Genomic DNA, 19,912 nt, shown 5'->3' on the forward strand with positions numbered 1-19,912 from the left:
ATAAAATAATAGAGTGAACAGAACAACACTTGAAACACTGATTGTGCAGTACCGGGAATGTGAAGCAGACTTTGTTGGTGCCTTGCTTTGAGCTGGCTGATCCCAGAGATGTTCCAGTGTAAGCAAGAACTAAAATGGTTCTGACATTCATTACCCCAATAGCCCCTTTAAGGACTAAGACAAAGGGAACATCTCCCAGATGACACTTTAAATTGACAGAATTGCCTTAGGGGTGAAAAAGTAGTCAAATACCCTGACACTGGACTGGACCTGTGAACAACCTAGTGTAGGGATAGTGGGAGGGAAGGAGGGCACTTAAAACAAGAATGCAGGCTTCTGAGACGAGATAGGAAGGGACCCTTTGATTTTTCTAGTTCTTTGATCTCTAAGAAATGCTTCTTGAATCTTCCAGGAGCACCTTCTGCGCAATCATTTCTCAGCTGACGGAGGAAACCCAGCCACTATTTGAAACCACTATCAAATCCCGTTCTGTGTCCGAGGACTCTGATGCTAAATTCACGTGCATAGTGACAGGTAACAGTGTCTTCAGTGAATAACCTGGCCCTGCCTCACTTGCTGGACTCCTGCTAGTTAAACTCCAGAGCAAGTGATAACAAGGCAACATATTAACAAGTTCACTGCTGCCAGACTGCCAAGTAAAGATTCAGCAATTGCATGATGATTTCAACTTTAATTTAAGGGTGGGTAGGGGGGAAACACCTGAGATTGTAAAGAGGCAAAGGCATAACCTAACATCTCAAAGGCAAATTAAAGACCAGAAAATGAAATATTCTGGTTACTGCTTGGGCCAGCTACATTTTATTGTCCAAATCTCTGGTAATCCTGGACTCCGTAACTCAGGAATGTGCGGTTTTGAAGACTAAGGCTATCATACTGGAGCCAACTCTGGCTCTCTGCTGGCTGTAAATGGTTAGAGTGCAGCTGCATTTGCATCGGTGATAAACCTCTGTGTTTGTCAACGTCTGAAATAAAAGCCAGTTTCTGCCCAGTGAGCTAAAATCTGACCTTGGGCAGGAAGGGGTTAGGCCAATAAGAGGAGAAGGGGGAGGCTGAAAAAGAGGGTTTGTGGCCATCTGGTCTGGCAGTGCATTGGTATAAAGGCAAGTGGCTTCTTTGCTGATAAGCTTTTGTCCTTGAAATATAGAGACTCTAAACCCTATTTTTTTTTCCATAGTATGCACTTGTTTACAACTCTGTGATCCTTCCTGATGTTGCACATGTTGTTTACTCTGACAGGTTACTCAGTGGGAGATGTTAAACAAGTTTATGAGATTTGGAAGGAGGAGGGTATCTCCAGTGAGCCTCTTAGTCACAAGGACCAAGGCTTTCCTAAAATGTAGGAAGTCTAGTTTGCCATTAGAAACATGCTGTGCACCAGGAAACACATACTGAGCCCTTCTGAGACCTGCCAGCATTGAATTCTTGGCTCTTCTCAAGGATCCACTTGTTTTACTGGTCTGACTCTTGGAACTCGCAGGGGTACAACTGATACATTGATTTCATTGATGCTTAACTTCCTAGCAGCCCACTTTTGCTGAAGAAGCAGGATGTGGGCTGCTAGGGAAATACCTCCAAGCCATGCCCCTCAGTGATTCATTAGGAGAGCTTTCCCAATTAAAGTTTTCTAAATGCAAAAGTTTGACTTACTGTGCTGTGTATTGTGCAGGAAACGTGCTGCCAAGGAATAACCTCCTCTGCTTCTACCAAAATCAAAGTATCAACGTGTAGAGACAGATCCAGTCTCTGTCCAGTTTGTAGCCCTTTCTGCAGTCCACGCTTGCACTTGGTAGGCAGGACGCTGGCTTCCAGGTTTGGGATGGCCTGCTAGTTCTGTGTAGGGCAACCTAGTGTATTACAAATTGAAAAATTGACCTTATACTGGTCTTATTTTCTACTCAAGTGCAGTAGAGTGTCAATTCTCCAGCATGTAGCCTATCGCAGTATTTTTGTACCGGTAAACTAGACCAGGGGATGTCTTTATGCACTTAAGTTAAACCTACAAAATTAAGAATTTTTGTGGAAACATCCTTAAAAGCAGCCTGGACTACGTATGCCACATGGTAATCTCTTGCATGTGGCCATGTGGACTGCTTTAGTAGCTCAGGATCTCCTTGGGAGAGAGGGGCAGGAGGTGGAAAGCGAACTCTGACTGCAGAGTCTGATCAGTAGTTCGGATGTCTCCCCCTGCCATGATGTTTACATTCAACTAGGAGACATGATGTGAAGAAGGGAAGTGATGGTTCCATCCCTGGCCAGTGACCAGAGTGGAACCAGCTCAGTCCCACTGCTTTGGCTGGAGTCCAGGGACACTCTGGTTCGTAGACTTGCAGGAGGCAAAGGGCAGACAGCTCTTCCTGTTACGACTCTCAAGCCTCAACTATGGATACATGACCTACAATAACATCTTAATATTTTTTTTTGCTGCTTCTTGAGCAGTAATGAGAGTTACAGTGTGGTCCCACATCTGTGAATACCAGTGACTTCCTAGGCATGTCCTAGGAAGGCAGCAAGATGCAAGTGTTTGAAGCCAGTCTCCAAAATGTGCTTGCTGGTACAAGCAAGAAAAAATGAAGTAAGGCAGAAGCAGAGCTCCTGATGCTCTTGGGTGGTTGCACAAACACTCCTTTCCTCCTGTTGCCTAGTTCTGCCTGCTACTGATGTCCCTGGTATGTCTGATTTGATTGTTTGGGGTCAAATCCTGCATCAGTTATGACATGTTTTCTTTTTTAGATGAAATTGGTTCATCCTTTCTTCTCTAAGAGATGTGAAAAAGGGAATGAGAACATTTCCACCTACTCTGCAGTTTACTGCAAAGCAGAGTGCACCCTGCTTCTCTGCACCAAGTGTTTTCCTTGGTGGGTCTGTCTGGACTTCAGGATCTCAAGGGTTATCGCAAGTCCTTCCCAGTGAGTGGATATTTGGGTCTTCTCTTCAGAGAGAGACTTTTATTGGAGGCGCTACTACACGAATTTTACAACTTTTCAGTCATTTCTGTATAGTATTGACTGGGAGGAGAGATGTTGGCTGATGAAATGTGGGGACTTGGATGAAGGGGCCTGGGTCTGTGACTGCTTGCTAGGGAATGCAACAGTACAGGTACGGGGCTGACCTGCTGGAGAGCAGCTCTACAGAGAGGGACCCGAGAGTCCTGATGGACAAGTTGTCCATGGGCCAGTGATGTGCCCTTGTGGCCAAGAAGGCCAATGGTCTCCTGGGGTCATTAAAAAGAGCATGGCCACCGATCAAGGGAGGTCATCCCCCTCCCCCCCCGGCTCTGCCCTGGGGAGGCCACATCTGGAGCACTGGGACCAGTTCTGGGCTCCCCAGTTCAAGAAGGACAGGAAACTGCTGGAGAGAGTCCAGAGGAGGCTGTGAGGATGATGAGGGCCTGGAGCATCTCTCTGCTGAGGAAAGGCTGAGAGCCCTGGGGCTGTTCAGCTGGAGAAGAGCAGACTGAGAGGGGATCTCATGGATGCTGAGCAATAGCTAAAGGGTGGGTGGCAAGAGGATGGGGCCAGACTCTTCTCAGTGGTGGCCGGGGACAGGACAAGGGGCAATGGGCACCAACTGGAACAGGGGAAATTCCATCTCAACCTGAGGAAAAACTTCTTTCCTTTGAGGGTGCCAGAGCACTGCCCAGAGAGGGTGTGAAGTCTCCTTGTCTGGAGATATTCCAGACCTGCCTGGATGCATTTCTGTCCAACCTGCTCTGGGTGGCAGGGGGTTGGACTGGATGATCTCCAAAGGTCCCTTCCAACCCCACCATTCTGGGATTCTGTGAATGAAGCCAACTGGAGAGATGATGACTGGATCTAGCGAAGACCATTGTATGTCAGTATCAGGTGTTGCCCACTGTTGTACAGCTGCCTCTTCAGTGCCATTTCAGCCCTCCTTAGGCAGGTTCAACCCCTCTGACCTGGCTACCCAAATCATCAGCTCCAAAGCTCAGTCCCATCACTCCCTTCATGGGTCAGTGCTTGTGCTGAAGAAGTGTTCAGCCTGGTACCTCTGCCATGCTACACACCTGCTCCGTGTTGAGCAGCACTTCCCTGCAGGGGATGGGAGCAAAACCAGTCTGGTTTTATTGTAGGGCTACGGAGGGGAAAGGCCTCTGGCCATGGCTTGGGGAAGAGAGTTGGGGTCAAGTGAGTAGACAGTTGCATGCTTAGTGGATGAAGGTTTTAACAAGCATAAAGGAGTTCAACTTGTTGCATCCATGGTGGCCCTCTTAGGGAGATGATTGAAGAATGAGGGTGAAGTGTGTGGATGAAGAATGTCTGGAGAAATGCAGGGACTGCAAGAGGGGTAGATGGGTGGGTTTGGGGATGGGGTAGTGAGCACAAGAACAGAGAGCAGGCAGGTGGGAGATGGGGATGCTTGGGCTTGGGGCAGCCAGGGCAAGAGAGGGATGGAGAATGAGCACCGCTCGCAAGCTGGTGGCATGGGGAGCTATTGCTCTTACTGGTATGTCCCTCCTGTGAGCATCACTGTAAGCCTCCTTGTGTTCAGGCAACGGGGAGGTTTAAATCCATAAAGCCAGAAAGGATGAGATCATACCATGACTTTTCCTCCCAAAACTGCCTGAAGCCCCAGTTCCACATAGCTTGTGTAGAGCAGAAACAGAAGACCATGGACATAATGTGTAATTGTTCTGTGCTCTTTCCACCTTCCTGGTTTTCAGAAGACTAACTCTCCCCTACTCCCACCCCAAAAAACGTAAAAAAGAAAGTTGCTTTAAACAGATTTTCTCTGGCTGATTTTTGGGTAGCTATTGCAAGAACTGTTTTAGATAAGGTCACTAAAGCTTGGAAGACTTCTCAGACTTTAACAGCTTTGGGAAAAAATGTTCGATCTAAACCTGTCAATCTCCCTGAAAAAAAGTAATCCTCGCTCAGAAAAATGTCCTTGGTCCTGCAGTGGCTGTCATGCTGGAGCAATGCTGTGGGAAGACATGCTTCCCAAAAAGCTTCTGCTGGGCTTGAAGATGTGCAGTGGACACCTGCCCTGCTCCCCAGGAATGCCTGGCCCTGCTCTGTCTGCAACAGCTAAGCACTTGCTGGTGGATGCAGGGGACCAGCTGCTGGCAAATCCCTATGGGCACTGACTGCATAGGGTCTCTGTGGGAGAGACAGGTTTTGGAAGGGTGAGTGCCTGATTTATTAATGGCTGCTCTGTCTCGCACTGCACTTACGCTAAGGGTGGGCATCTGCCCCCCTGTGGCATGGCAGTGCCTACCACTGGAGCCCTGGGCTCAGCCACCCTGTCCCAGCAGCACTCTTGAAACTGGCCCATTGCAGCAGCCGGACAAGCGGTGGCCATTGTGGCTGCAGGGGGTGTCCCTGCAGTAATGCCTGCACCCCCTGGACCAGGGAATTATTCATGAGGCAGCCCGGAGATGGATGTCTGCAACATCAGCATCAGCTCCCCTCCCAGCAGGGCACAGGCCGTGCCAGGCAGCCTCTGCGCAGGCGTCTCTCCATCCCCTGCTTGGTTCTGGTTACAGCCCCTGGGGAGGGATGGGAGTTGTTTGAACAGGCAGCTGGGGCCACTATTTCTGCCGGGGTGGGGTGGGGGTGGAAGCCTTTTAGCGTGTCCCTGGTGTGGGTTTCCAGCCAGCACTTGCCTTTCACTGCAGCAGGGGCTGCTCCCTCCTCACCTGCGCTGGGCTGGTGCAGTGGTGGCCCCTGGTAGGGGGCAGGGACACAAGGACACAAGTGCTACAGGTCAGAGGGAGTTTACAGGAGGAAAAGCCTTTAATGGAGGCACTGTGCAGCTGTAGAAATTGCAGCTCTTTCCGGCAGATGTCAGCTGGGAATGGGAATCAGCTGCAGAGGCCACGGGGGGACGTCAGAGGGCTTCTCGGAAAAGATGTGCTTGCAGTTCCCAGAATGAAGTGCTGTGATTGCTGTTCGCAGGCTATTATGAAAATCTACCTGCCAGCTCACTGTATTACAAACCTGAAGGTCTCGCCTGCAGAGCAGCCCTTGGGAGGGGTAGGATTGCTCTGGGCAAAATGTGAACTGTGTATGAAAATTGTTTTGTTCCTCATTCCACAGGCTCGTTCAGCCCAGGGTCCTGCTGCCAAGTATGGTCAGTAGCTAATATTTGTGGAAAATATAAGCAGCAGCATTGATCCCCAGTGATCCCATCTCTGGAATACTCTTGTGGCTACCTCTAAGTTAGCAGCTTAGGGCTCATTGGCTTCAGCCGCAAGTATCCGAGGGTTTTGCGCTTCTGCTAGAAGCTGGTTTGGAGGCCCAGAGCAGCAGCAAAGAGCAGACCATGGTGAGACGGGGACCAGAGGGGAGGACGGAGAACCTTGCATGAAGGGCTTCAGGAGAAAGTCATGACTTGGCTTCCTGCAGAAGAGGAGGAACAAGGCACTAACCAACAGAAAGCCAAAACTGCAGATGGCAGCAGTGGGAGGGGAGTGAGACAGGAAAGGGTGTGAGAGACATCTGGGACCTGAGATAGTACAGGCAGCGAGTGTGGAGAGGGTAGATGCAGAGGCAATGCAGAGTAGGAGACCTTAGTGAGGAAAAGAAAGACAATAGAGTAAGATCTGAGCTGTGGGGGTGTTTGGGCTGTCATGGAGGAGAACAGGAAAGTAAAATTCTTCTGAGATTATTTCCTTAACCCTGTCTGGGGCAGCAGGCCAAGTCCCTTGAAGGGCCAGAGGACAACAGAGAGCCTCAACAAGCAAGAGGATGGGGATAGGGGTGCATTGGAAGAGCAGATGGGGGTGGGGGAACCAAGCAATACATGAGGAGGAGATTTGGCACGTGCTGCTTTTCTGATCAAAGGTATTATGAATCACCCAAAACTAGGGCAAATTCCTGCTGATGAGTCTTTGCTCCTGGTCTTTCACTCCCACTATGGGACCTTCACAGGAGCAGGCATAAGCTGGGCTCGGGCGCTGCTGCTGGCATCTCTGGCTGGTGCAAGCAGGAGGCTCCTGACCCTGGAGATGAAAAGGGCCCTGGTCAGCCCAGAAACCTGTGGGTCAGCAGCTGGAAAGTGTCTGGGGTAGGTAGGTAGCGCCCTGTCCCTGCCCTCTCTCTATTTCTGAGCCATCAGGTCTGGATGCTCTGGATATTCCTGAAGAGCCCTTGCTGGCCCTGGCCAGGGCTGTCCATGAGGGCTGACCTTGCCTTTGGGGTGTCGGGGACTGGTGAAGAGACCCTTGGGAGCTGGTGGAGGCGAGGAGCCTGCCAGACTCCTTCACTTCTGTAGCTTGGAAAGCCAGCAGGGGCATTTGCAGGAGATAAGCTTTGGATACCTACCTTGGGGCATCGAACAACTGTTGAATGCATTGACTTAAGCTGAGGCATGATGTGATCATTGAAACTTCTATCCCATGCCCTTAGGGTCAGCTTGGCTGGGCCAGGAGCCCCATGTGAAGTACAGGAACCAATGCTGGCCACTGGCTCCAGCAGTTTTCCCCTGAAAACTGCTCTTACTCTGAGCTAGAGCTGCTGTTGGTGGGATATGGGGGCTGGAGCTATCTCTGGTCCATGTGGGTCACTCCCGCTGAGCCGCCACCACCACTGTCGGTGGTGGGGAACGTGGCTGTGTGCCCGGCCTGCTAGCCAGCCCGTCACACACATCATGATGTCATTCTACTGAAAAGGCAGGTGACATCTGTTGTCAAGTGACATTTGTAGGACAGCAAGCTGGCTGTGATGCAATCAAGGTTGTTTCTGTTCAATGGAAACTTTTGGATCAGCTTACAGGCAGTGACACTTAGTGAAATGCTGAGAGCTCCATGGAGGGGCGAGCCTTAGTCTCATCAAAACATGTCTCTTCATTTAAAAGCGACAGTATGCTCACCTTCTCCCAGACAGTGTTACAGGAGATGATCGTGTGATCACCTCCCCTCTGTTCAGGAATGAAGTGCTGGGATTTTTTCTCAAAAATAGCCCTATTCCTAGGGGTGATAAAAGACTTGGATAAGCCCATCGGGTTTCCACTCACAATGCTTCTGCTGTGTGATTTAAAGAATGCAGTGAGCCCAGAATAACATGTATCTTATTCTGCCGGCGTGTTTCATTTTGCTGTTGATGCCTTGTCCCCACGGGAGCAGGCTTGCAATGTTTCTCACCCTGATGTATCATCTGTCCCTCCCCAGGATACCCTCAGCCAGAGGTGACGTGGTATAAGGATGACAAAGAGATGGACCGCTACTGTGGCTTACCCAAGTATGAGATATTCCGCCATGGAAATCGCCATACCCTGCAGCTGTACAAGTGAGTAAAAAGGCTGTATTTGGTAATGACAGCCCTGAGCACATTTTCAGTACTCAGAGGAGCTGGCTGTCAGCCGTGACTTCCCCCCAGCACCTGTGCTGGCCCCTCGTGCTCCACATCACCATGTTCCCAGCTGTCCCTTCCCCTTCAGTGCTTTGCTTTGATGACTCCCAGGTCACATCAGGATGAGATCCGTTACTGCATCCAGGGATAGCTGCTGTGCCAGAAGCAAGAGGAAGGTCAGGAGAAATTCCTCTCTCTGGAGCCTTCCAGTGCCGGTAGCATTAGGGCTGGATGAAGGTGAGCGAAGGGAGAGCACTGGCTGCCTCCAGGATGATGCTCTGGGGGACCAGGCAGGACAAGGACAGAAACAGTTCATAGGACTGTCAGGAGCAAGGGCAAAGAGGGGAAGGGGCTGCAGCCCTGCCTGGGAAGGCCTTTCCTAGCTCTCACCATGAGGTCAGGGAAGAAAAGTGCTGCTTTGGCAGTCTACTGATGGAGTCAAGGGTGGAGGAAGAACAGGAATGTCATGTAGGCTGTGAAGAGCTGAGAGGAGAAGATCCTGCAGAGGAATGTGGCTGAGCACAGTTGGGAAGCCTGGTGCTTGCTGTTCCTCCTCCATCACAGCCCTCTCTTATCAGAGTTACAGCCCAGGGAGGAGCTGGGCACTGATTAAACGTCCAACTTGCTTATCTGCTAGTGCTGAGAACGGGCAGAACCTGGGGAGGGAGGCCAGCCCCAGGCCTCCAGACCTACCACGTGCACCTCAAGGGCCGTATCTTCATCTTCCGGCCCCTCTGGAGCAAGAAGTGGGAGAACGTGCATGCCTGTGTCCCCAGCGGTAGTGCCTGGGGAGGACGGACAGGTCTCACGCAGAGCTTTTGGTTTCAGGTGCCGAGAGGAAGATGCAGGCATTTACCAGGCCTCAGCTAGAAATACCAAAGGCATCGTGTCCTGCTCTGGCGTGCTGGAAGTGGGAACCATGACGGAGTTCAAAATCCATCAGAAGTGGTTTGAAAAAATTAAGAGAAAAGCTGAAGAAAAGCTACGAGAGATAGAACAGGGCAAGAAACGAGGGAAAGAAAATGCGGAGGTGGAGAAGTTGCAGGGAATGAGCCCCGATCGGCTTCAGAGAAAGCGGAGGCTGGCCAGGGATTTGAATCTCTGGTCCGGAGCCTCTCAGTGGGAGAAGGAGGATGCAGCAAAAGTGCACGTCGCTGATTCCCAGTCCACTTTACATGAGGATATTGCTGAGCTGAAGGAACCACCGGTCAATGCGATGATGGACTTTCCAAACAAACTGATAGCACCTTTGAAAGCAGAGGTGACCACCAATGGAGACGCCTCTTTGGAAGGTGTGGAGGAGAACGGGAATGGCTTTCTCACATACATCTATGAGACGGTGGAGGAGCTAGCAACTAAGCCGATGACCAAAGACTCTGCAGCTAAAAAGAAAAAGAAGGTGGAGGCTCCTCCAGCAGCAAAGCAGGAAGTTTCAAAGCGAGAAGAAAGTGGGCGAGACAGGGCCAACCCGTCTCCAAATCCAAGGTTTGCCCCTCCTGTTCCCTTACGCAGGAACGCACATTTGAGGGTGGCAAATGATAAAGAAGCGGAAAACAGTCCAAAAACCAAAGAGCCCGGGAAAGCTGTGAATCAGGACACTAAAATCAATAGTGATGTGCACTTCTCTTTGAAAGAGATGTATTTTGATAATCAGGTGAAGCCAGCAGCAGGGAAGGAGGAGGCGGGAGCCAAGGAGGAGGCTGCGAGCGAGGCTGCCCGACAGCCTGTGGCAGTCAGCAGACAGACAGAGGATGCTCCATCGTCCTCAGAGGTGTCGGAGTCAGGACCTGTGCCATCCGAGGGACAGAGAGGCCAGCACCAAGCACAGAAGTCAGAGGGAAACAAAGCCCTCAGTCCAGAGGTAATTAGGAGAGAAAGCAGCCAACGCAGGGGTTGCAACAAGGAAATAAATATTCGTGCCGCACAGTTGTGTTGTGGCTCCAGCCCTGGGAGGCAGTGTGTATATCCACAGGAGCTGCTGCCGAGGCTTTGTAGGTCTCCGCTGGCTAAAGTACCCAGGAGGAAAGGCTTTCTGGGCTTTGTGTGCCCAGACAGCAGAGCTTCCAGCCCATCTCCAAATAAATGTCAGAAGAGGTGGTGAGGAGCGATGTACGTCAGGGCCCTGTGGCTGAGCAGCTGGTCTCTGGGTGGCCTGGGGCGTGCTGTGAGCTCTCCTGTTTAATCGGCAGCCTGACCTCATGCAGAATGTTTCCAAATCAGTTTAGCAGAGAGCACTGAATGGCTATTTATAGTTGGGGGCGGATGCCTCGTCTGTACGACAGGCAGCGAGACTGATGACATCTGTTCAGTTTAGCAATTGAGCCTGAGCTTCAGCCGGCATTTAATGAGCCCCCCATGCAAATGAGTGCAGTGTGCCAGGTACCCCATGTGAGCTGTGCCGGGCAGGACCTTGAATTTTGTTTACGGTGCAACATGTATACAGTAGGTCTGGGCTATTTTTTGGCTCTTCCCAGTTGGAAAAACTGTGGCAAGACTCATTGTGGTGATGACGCAGTGCCAGGGCACAGCACCTGCTCCTGACCCTCACTGCATCTTTTAGTCAACTTCTATTTTTGTCACTTAACCTGAAGCATTTTCCATGAAAATGTTGGACTGGAAGCTGCAAGTCTTTCCCCACCCCTGGCTCCCCTGGCCTTTTTTCTTTAATGACCCCTCGTGTGGTAAAAGGTTCTCTGAGTCCGGTTTGCAGGTGCCACCAGGATTTGGCATTTGAGCTATGGTAGGTGCATGCTTTCACACAGACCAAGGCTATTCAGAGGAGGCACTCCGGGCGCAGCATGTCTTCCTCAGCAGGTAATGCAAATACTTAAAGATGTGGAAACATCCACGATGTAGAAAGTAGGACTGCTGGGTGCTCCAGTGGAAAAAAAACCTCCTTTCTTCCTGTTCTGGATTTCTCTTAGGTAGGAGCACCATTTATCAGTAAGAAACCTGCTGTGTTCTGCAGTATCTGGGTCCTGGACACAGCACAGCACCCTGAACCCATCTTTAACCTGACCCATCAGCATCACATGTTGCTGCAGGAATTATTGCTGTGCATGCAGGCCCGTGGCAAAGCAATTGGTTTTCTCCCTCTCCACTCATTTTTATGCCCCTTGCTCTTAAGAAGGGTGGAGAGTGTTGGTGTGTAGCTGCCAGGCTTGGGCTGTGATCCCTGAGCCTTTGGCATGGATCAAGGTATTTTCCTCTTCAAAAACCCACTCACAGAGGGAAACCTGTAACTTGTCAGCTGCTGTGCCTTTGAGTAGACAAAAGGGAATGCTTTTGATTTGAATTTGAATGCTTCAGCTAGTTGGTGATGCTGGGGAAAGTGCTCAGGCTTTTGTGTGACCAAATAAGCTATTTTAGAGCCCTTTAAAGCTCACTCTGAGTGTGTTTGAGGATATTTTCACTCCCCAGGACACGGGTTGCCTGGCTTTTTCTTTTTTATTCTTTCTCTTAAACAAGACAGGGTCGTAGCACAAGTGTTTTCCTGGCCTCGGGACCTAGCTGGGGCTCATGCTCAGGGCTTCTCTTTTGAGCTGGATTTATTTGTAGCAGAAGGGCTTTGCAAAATGCCAGGCTGTAGCCATTCTCATGCGCAAGAGCAGAGAAGAAACAGGATTTGTGTGATGATCGCTCTTGCCTAACTTTGAAACTGGTGATTTCGTTATATTTCTTTTTTATGCCCCTAGTGTTTTATGATTACTTAAGGACAGATGCTTTTCTGAAAAGCTCCCAGAAAGCTTTTCTGAACAAGCTTTAGTTCATGCACCAACAATAAGCAAATTTCCCCCAAGCCCCAATTCCTCTTCAGCCAACGGGATGTCCCCACTGATCAGCGCCATTGCGTGGAGCCTCTTGTGTGCCTCCATCTGTGAACCACCGGCCGTGGTCCACCTCCTGCCCCCTGGGCACCCTGACGCTCAGCCCCTGAGCAGAGGGACCAGCGCTGGCCCTGTGTCTGGACTGGGCTTTCTCCATCCATCCCCATCCCTTTCTGGGCCACAGAGGACTGAATACTGTGGTAAATCCCGGGGATTTCACTGCATGAAGCCCGCCTGTCTCTTCAAACAAAACCTTATAAGCCTGAGCACTGGGATACTGTGTGTGAAACTCAGGCTGGGGGAGATGGCTCTGGGGGAACATGTGGCATTTGGGGGTGTCTGTGCAACCCTATGAACCAAGCCCCTATTTCTCTGTGTGGAAACAGAAACTGCCCAGCCTTTGGCATCCTTTGGAGTCTATCAAGGAAGCAAACTTGAATTTTGTGTGCAGGAATGGCCCCCCTTAATGCTCCCCCCTTCCTCTGATATTTCCATTGCCATAACAATTGTTTGGGGAAGGGCTTGCTGAAAGACCAGCGTTATCTTTCCTGGGTTTTCCAGGCTTTCAAACCAAGCTGAAGCGGCACAAAATAGAAGGACTAAGTGCTACAGCCCTCCTTTCCCATGCAGCTCATTTTGGAAGCTTAAAGCTCAATTCACAGACCTCAGGAGACAATCCTTAGTAGCAGATGGAAAGGGATGGAAGAGGAACCCGTTGTGTGTGCCCTGTTCCCATGCGGTTGTCCTGGTGTTGCTAATTGAGCATCAGCTTGGCACAGCCTATATCAGCAGTATCGCTGCCTCCCCTCAGCCTTAGCTGACAAAAATAGATAGTGCCCCTGGCCTGGAGGATTTCACCAGATCTCCTTGGGATAAAGCTCAGCCGTCACAGCGGGCAGCTTGCTGAAACCTCTGCTGGTATGCAGCTGTGGTCGGAAACATTTGAGCTTCCCGAATGTCAGAGAAACAGGATGGTCAAATAGCGCAGATAACGTCACGGTGTACAATTTCACTATAAATCACTTGGACGGCCTCAGACAGATAGTGTGTGACATGCCAGTGGCCCCCTCAGAGTGGAGGTTGCAGTGCTCAGGGGAGCACTGGGGCTTAAAAAGAGCAAGAAAATTATACAAGATCTCAGCAATGGCTGGTGAAAATGAGAAAGTTTTACTCCTTGGGAAGGTGCCTTGTCCCAGGAGATGGAATTAAAAGCCATTGAATGTTTTAGAGGGACAGATCTCCTGCCTCTTTGTGCGCAACCAAGGCATTGAAAGGCAGAAGAGTTGGAGCTGATTCAAAGAAAAAAAAACGTTCTGTGCAGAGTGACAGGGGGCTGTGGGACGCTCTACCACAGGAGCAAAGCCAGGAGACCCTGGATAAATGAGTATCAGCGATACCAGGTTCACACTTACGATTCAGGCAGAAGTTGGGCAGTGCTGTATGGTATAGATGAACCACAAGCAGGTCCCAGGTGGTAAAATGATACTAATTTTCTTTTTTTGAGTAGGTTGCAGTAACAGTGGAAGAGCCTGCTAGTGGCCTAAAACATCCAGTGTTCAGTCCAACCGTAGAGACTAGTCAGCAAGCCAACAAGTTAGAGGAGCTCAGGAAAGAGACTCCTGTCTGCCAGGAGACCAGGGGGTCTGCGAAAAGAACAAACCCTCGGCTAAGGCCTCGGGAGCCACCAAAGGCACCAGCACCTTCTCCAGACCACGTGGAGCCCAGCAAACACCCTCCATCTAGGAAGCAGGCAGAAGGACATTCCCATGCTCTCGAGGGTAGAGAGACCCAGCAAGGACTGTCATATCAAGAGCACAAGAGCCAAGGTGAGAGAGAGCCATTGCTAACAAAATTACGTTCTCCAGAGCCTGGAGAAAAGACTCCTCTTGAGCAAATCCCACATCAGACAGCAGCAGAGGATGGGAAGAGCAAAGAGGCAGGAGCAGAGCTGCCTGGGAGCCATCCTGGTGCAGAGGCAGGAGCGAGTAGTGCAGAGGAGACATCTCCTGGGACTACGCTCAGAGAGGCGGGAGGGACACCTTTGGGGCATCAGGAGACTGGAACGGCAGCTCCTGCCTCAGTTCGAGTTGCCAAGGAAGAGCTGCTTCCTGCTTCTGCAGTGGAGACAGTGGCTCAGGCCGCAGAGCACGCAGCTCCCAGCACCGCAGGTATGGAGGCTACAGCAATGGTGGTCCCGTCTGGAGCCCAGCTGCTGCCTCCTGCGAGTGGAGAAATTGAAATCAAAAATGCGGATCGGTCTGCCCTGCAACAGAAGTTTCCAGCCAGCACATTAGGGGAGGAGAGTACCAAACCGGTGGGCGTGGGACCTCAAGGAAAGGGAGGAGAGCAAACAGCCGCAGCTCCATGCCGGGAACTGGCAGCACCTTCAGGCACTTTTGAAGGAGTTGCTGAGGTTCAACCACAAGAACCTCTGGTCCTGCCTAGCCCTGAGAGACCTCAGGAGATGTCTTTGGAGGAGAAGATGCAGCACAAAAACCTTGTTTCCTCCTTGAAGAACTATCTGCTGCTGCTTTTACAAATGTCAGATAGCAGTAAGGGTGCCACAAAAGAGGACACAGACCCTGGGGAGAAGGAGCAGCCTGATGCAGAGGCGGCTGTGCTCCCGGAGATAGGCATTGCAGGCTTGAGCCCCCGCACGTCAAGGAGAGTTTTAGAAAAGGTACAAAACAATCAGCTCTTCCAGACAGCAGAAAACTTGCCTCTGACCCCTAGGACGTCTAGGCGGATCACGGGCATGATCAATGAGGAGTTTGTTACCAGCAAGGAGATGTTGGCTTGCAGTCCTGTGCCACCAAAGAGACGTACCCGCCTCACTCCCGAGGTGGAGGGGCCACCCCAGCTCTCTGTGCCTGCCATCGTGGTGGGCAGCATGCCAGCAGCGGGAGCGGGGCAGCCTCCTAATAATATTTCCGATTTGCCTCCAGCAAGCCCTGAGAAAGAAAGCTCTGGTGACCCTCTGGCAGTGCTACCTTGTGCTACGCCAGAGGAGCTTGCTTCTGGGGCCCGACGCAAAATATACCTGCCAAGAACCAAGCAGGTAGGGGAGGAAGAGGAGGCAACCCCAGAGAGCCAAGGGCACGTGAGAAGTTCTACCATTTCGCCACAGCAATCCAGGAAGAGCACAGCCCAGTTGCAGACACCTGCCCTGGCTCCATCCCCTCCCATGGAGCAGCGCTCACCAACCCTCACAAAGAAGATGGCCACATTGGAGGTTCCTAAGCTGTATGAGGAGCCCACAGGTGATAGCAGTGGTGACCATGAGGTCTCTGAAGATGCTAAGCCAGACGCACAGCCAGCAGAGTCCAAGAAAGCAAATAACCCACTTAAAGGTAAGGAAAGAGGTAATCCCCGTGAAACATGTTTCCTTATTGCCTACAAAGGGAGCCTGGCCAACTGAGCCAGCGATAGTCAGCTGGGGCCACGTGAGCTTTGTGCATTTGCAGGGTGTTCAGCATCGCATTTTGGCTGTGTGGAAGCCAAAAGTCTGCCCCAAGACTTCTTCCCGAGCACAAGGGAGGGCAGAGGAACGCCAGAGACAGCAGTGCTGAGGCTGGCTGTCTCCACAGCCGGGACCTCCTTGGCCAAAGGAATCATGTAATCCTCTTGTTCTTGGTCTGCGTGTCCTGGACCTCACCTTGCCTTGTGCTGGTCGGGGTCCAGTGGGCATCAGAGGGGGGCACGCTCCTTTTCTACCTCCATGCTCAATGCTAGTTTGATCCCTCGTGGCATCGAATTAGAAAAGGCATAATCCTGGTGTTGAAGTGCTTGTGGGAGTCCAGTGATGCCCTTGCAGAAATCAGCACTCTTGCAAAAGTGAGGGTAACCCGTATGAATCCTTGCTTTGGTAGATAAATGTTTCCTCCAACATTGCACGGTGTTTTTCTGCACTGCCCCTGGCTGAGCCCCGCTAGGTGTACACTAGGGATACACTTGTATCCCCGCTGTATTTATCCAAGTGGAGCTCGGACACCTTCCCTGGGGACGTGATGTTATACTGGACTGTGCTGACCTACCTGTGACACCCACCACCAAAGTCCTGCGGGGTGCTGGCCTGTCCCCTGGGCTGCGGCCAGCACTCCGTGTCTCACCATCACTCTCTTTGCACCCTGTCCTTAGCTCCACAGGTGATTCGTAAGATCAGGGCAGAACAATTTTCAGATGCATCAGGAAACCTGAAACTTTGGTGCCAGTTCTTCAATATTTTGAGTGATTCTAAGCTGATGTGGTACAAGGACGAGATCCCTGTAGCAGAAGCCCTAAGGAGGTAACTTGCCAGATCTGCTTTGTTGTAGTCCTTGCGCATAGCCCTGGGTTCGTGTGTTAAATCCAGCTCCTTGTATATACTGGGATGAAGATGCCCCTTCCATTAGACTGCATGAGAAGCTCATTGCATGGCATGGTACGTTGTGAACTTGATCTTCTCAGTGCCCGCAGAGGGAGGGATTGCCCGGATGGGGATTTGCTGCCAAATTTGTCCTATTGATGCTCCATCTGGAGCCTTGTTCGAGGGCTGATGCTTTGAGTAGCAGAGCCCTGGGGAGGGTGAACTTTGGGGAAGCAGGGACGGTGCTGTTCCCATCTCGGAGTTTGAGAGCTGGGTATGAACTGCAAAACCGGAACCCCAAGTGATAGATGTGAGGGTGGAGCTGTGCTGGGAGGGTCTGGACACTGCACCCGAGCAGGTGCTTCATGCAGCCACCACTGGCAAGCACCAACAGGGAAAAAGCAGCTCTGGCTGTGCCTTCTCTGCCCCTTGGCACTGCCCTTGCACAGGGAGAGGACATTCAGACAGTTGGGTGGCTTGCTGTGTCCTAGGTGCTCCTTTGGGTGCATTATAGAGAGCAATGTGTTCTCAGCCCCAAGGGAGCTTGTGTGGGAACATCACCCACATTGGATAGGATTTGCCTGATGCCTTTGAGTGTCCCTTGAGCTCCTTTTGTAATGAGCAGGCAGAAACAGGTGCTTTTGGGGCAGAAATGATCTCCCATGGCAGATACTTGAGCTGGGGCAGATGGACCAGGAGTGGCCGTTGCCTTCTAGCTGACCAGAGCAGAGCTGGCTCAGCCAGCAGGTCTCAGGATGAGGGTCCCACCTCTTCCCTCTGGAGCCCGTCATCCCCTTGCTGGTTCATGCTGGCCATGCAGGGCAGAAACAGGCCTTTGGTTCTTGTGGAGACCCATCTGCCCAGTGTGTCATCACCTTGGCTAGAGCTCCAGCACCAAAGCTTGGTGCTGCAGCTGCTGGAGGAGACCATCAGCCTGCTGGTACAGAACTTGTGCTTTGCTGGTCCCTCAGAGAGGGGCAGCCTGCAGGATGGGGGGTGCTGTCTACCCTCAGTCACGAATGGCTAAAAAAGAAGCTCTGGCTGTTTGGCTTCCAGCCATCCCATCTAGATGTCTAGGTCTGTAGCACAGCACTGACCCAGCCACGCTCAGAGGCAAGTAGCTTTATCAGTCAGTAGCCCAATCTTGGCCAGACTTTGCAGGGCTTTCCTGGCGGATGAGCGTCTCTGTGCGTACAATCTGCAGGGCAGGCCTCCTTGTGCCATGAGGTGCTGGGGAGCAGCTGGGATGCTCTTGGGCCCTTTTCCAGCCCTCCAAGGGCAGCACAGTGCCCTCCCACAGGGCCCGTGGCAGGGCTCCCACGTGCCCCCACGCGTCACTCGGGGATGAGGTCATGCTCTGCTTTTTTGCAGCACTGGAGATGAGGGCCAGGCAGCCTTGGCTGTCGTGCAGGCATCCCAGAAGGACTGTGGGGTCTACCGGTGCGTGATCAGCAATGAGTATGGCACCGACTCTACTGATTTCCTGCTCAGCCCAGAAGGTAAGGAGCCCTCAGCAGCCTGGCAGCTCTCCCACCTGCCCAGGTGGCTGCGGGGCAGCACGGTGAGCCACCAGGAGGGCTTGGTGGCAGGCTGCAGAGGGGTGAGCCTTGTACTCCCCAAACACCATCTCTGTGATGTGCATCTGCCTCCACCTGCTAATTTATGAGTGATTCACACCTTCTTCCTTGCCATCCCTCGGGTTCCCGCCTGCCTGTGGGGCAGGGTGGGATCCTGGCAGGACCTTAATGCATCTTTGCTTTGTGTCTCCTGTAGTGTTGTCAGGATTTGTCTTGCGGGAAGAGATCGAAGGTAAGGGCCATGTGCCGATGAGTTGCAACTGCTGCCCCTTGCTGTGTGGGGGCATGCAGCTCTGTGGGGGAGCAGGAGGTGCCCATGTTGTCCTCCCTCACCAGCTCTTCCCTTTGCCAGTTGGAGAGGAGATTGAGATGACACCCATGGTGTTCGCAAAGGGCTTGGCTGATGCAGGCTACTGGGGGGATAAGCTCTTCGGGCGTGTGGTGAGCGAGGACATGGAGGTGGGCGCCGGTTTCCTGCGCAAAGCCTGCCGCGCCAGAGCCATCTACGGCCTGGAGCCTGTCTTTGAGTCTGGCTGCACCTGTGTCATCAAAGTGCGCAATTTCATTGTCTTTGGGACCAAGAATGACAACAGCCTCATTGAGAAGAACTACGATATCACCATCCAGGTGGGCATCCTTGGGGGGCACCCTCTGCCTGTCTCCCCCACTCCTTCCCCATCTGTCTATGCTGCGGTCCCCAGCTCTGTGCCCTCTTTCTTTACTTCTGTCCACTTTTCTGAATGCTCTGGAGGGGTCGAGCCATCTCAGTGGGCTGGTGATGTCCTTGTTATTCTTGGCTTCAGCTCTTCTCTCTGAGCAACACTGAGCTGCTCAGAGCTATTCTGTCTCTTGTCCTTTGATCACTGGGACAGGGAGGCAACTGGCAGTGGTCCTAAGGGATACCTTGCCAGGCAGGAGGGTCCTGGGGACGCGTTGGTGCGAGGCAGGACAGGGTCCTGACTCTCCTGTTTGTGTCTCCAGGAATGTAAAATCCAGAATTCCAGCCGTGAGTACTGCAAGATCTTTGCTGCTGAGGCACGAGCCGTCCCTCACTTTGGAGCGGTGCCCGAGTAAGTAAGGCGCTGTGGCTCCACAGGCTTGGCAGCCCGGCAGAGCGTCCTGGGGGATGGTGGGGGAGGGTTGCCTGTGGGTGCTGGGGACATCCCGAGGGGCAGCACCCTCTTTTCCCACACTCATGCAAGAGGGATATTAGGGGGAAGGCAAAAGCCAGGGTTGCAGACAGCGGTGCACATCCCTACGTGCTGCAGTGGGAGAGCTCACCAGCTGGTGCTGACCCTGTCTGTGTGCTCCCACGCAGGATAATTCCTGTGTACCTGATTTACCGACCATCCAACAACATCCCCTATGCCACGATGGAGGAGGACCTGGGCGGGCCCTGCGAGCAGTACTGTGTCACTGAGAGAGATGGCAGCTTGGTAGCACGAGGCACCTCAGAGATCGTGCTCAAATGCTGCACCTTCCAGCATTGGGTCTACCAGTGGACAAATGGAAACATCCTCGTGACGGACATGGAAGGTAAAGGAATCTCCCATCTGATTCCTGTAGCCCCTCACCACCCTCTGACCCATGAAAGGAGGAGGAAAAGCCCAAGCCTTGCCCTCCTGCCATTTTCCCTATGTGCCATGGAGCCCAGCTCCCAGGGCAATGACGTGCCCTTTGTGCTGGTGGGTCCGTCCTTCTTGGGGCAGAAACTGGTTGTCCTCCCTTTCATCGCAGGAGTGGGCTGGAAGATGACCAATGTGCGGATCGCTACCAACCTGAAAGGGTGAGTGACCCGAGCTGCTGGCGCAGGGTGGCCTTGGTGGCCTCTGG

The 19,912-nt window shown here is 52.2% G+C and overlaps 1 protein-coding gene across 1 annotated transcript in view; it reads left to right on the forward strand.

Moving 5' to 3' along the window:
- The window catches only part of ALPK3 (alpha kinase 3), a 33,881-nt gene that overhangs the window by 12,139 nt on the left and 1,830 nt on the right, over positions 1 to 19,912 (forward strand). The window contains exons 3-13 of the mRNA XM_074155500.1: positions 413 to 534; positions 8,150 to 8,267; positions 9,159 to 10,191; positions 13,665 to 15,507; positions 16,295 to 16,442; positions 17,874 to 18,001; positions 18,276 to 18,311; positions 18,432 to 18,706; positions 19,061 to 19,149; positions 19,398 to 19,615; positions 19,817 to 19,865. Of these exons, the coding sequence (XP_074011601.1) occupies positions 413 to 534; positions 8,150 to 8,267; positions 9,159 to 10,191; positions 13,665 to 15,507; positions 16,295 to 16,442; positions 17,874 to 18,001; positions 18,276 to 18,311; positions 18,432 to 18,706; positions 19,061 to 19,149; positions 19,398 to 19,615; positions 19,817 to 19,865 (4,059 nt within the window). The remainder of the gene's footprint in view (positions 1 to 412; positions 535 to 8,149; positions 8,268 to 9,158; positions 10,192 to 13,664; positions 15,508 to 16,294; positions 16,443 to 17,873; positions 18,002 to 18,275; positions 18,312 to 18,431; positions 18,707 to 19,060; positions 19,150 to 19,397; positions 19,616 to 19,816; positions 19,866 to 19,912) is intronic.

Source organism: Numenius arquata, chromosome 11, assembly GCF_964106895.1.
Source record: "Numenius arquata chromosome 11, bNumArq3.hap1.1, whole genome shotgun sequence".
Lineage (NCBI taxonomy): Eukaryota > Metazoa > Chordata > Aves > Charadriiformes > Scolopacidae > Numenius > Numenius arquata.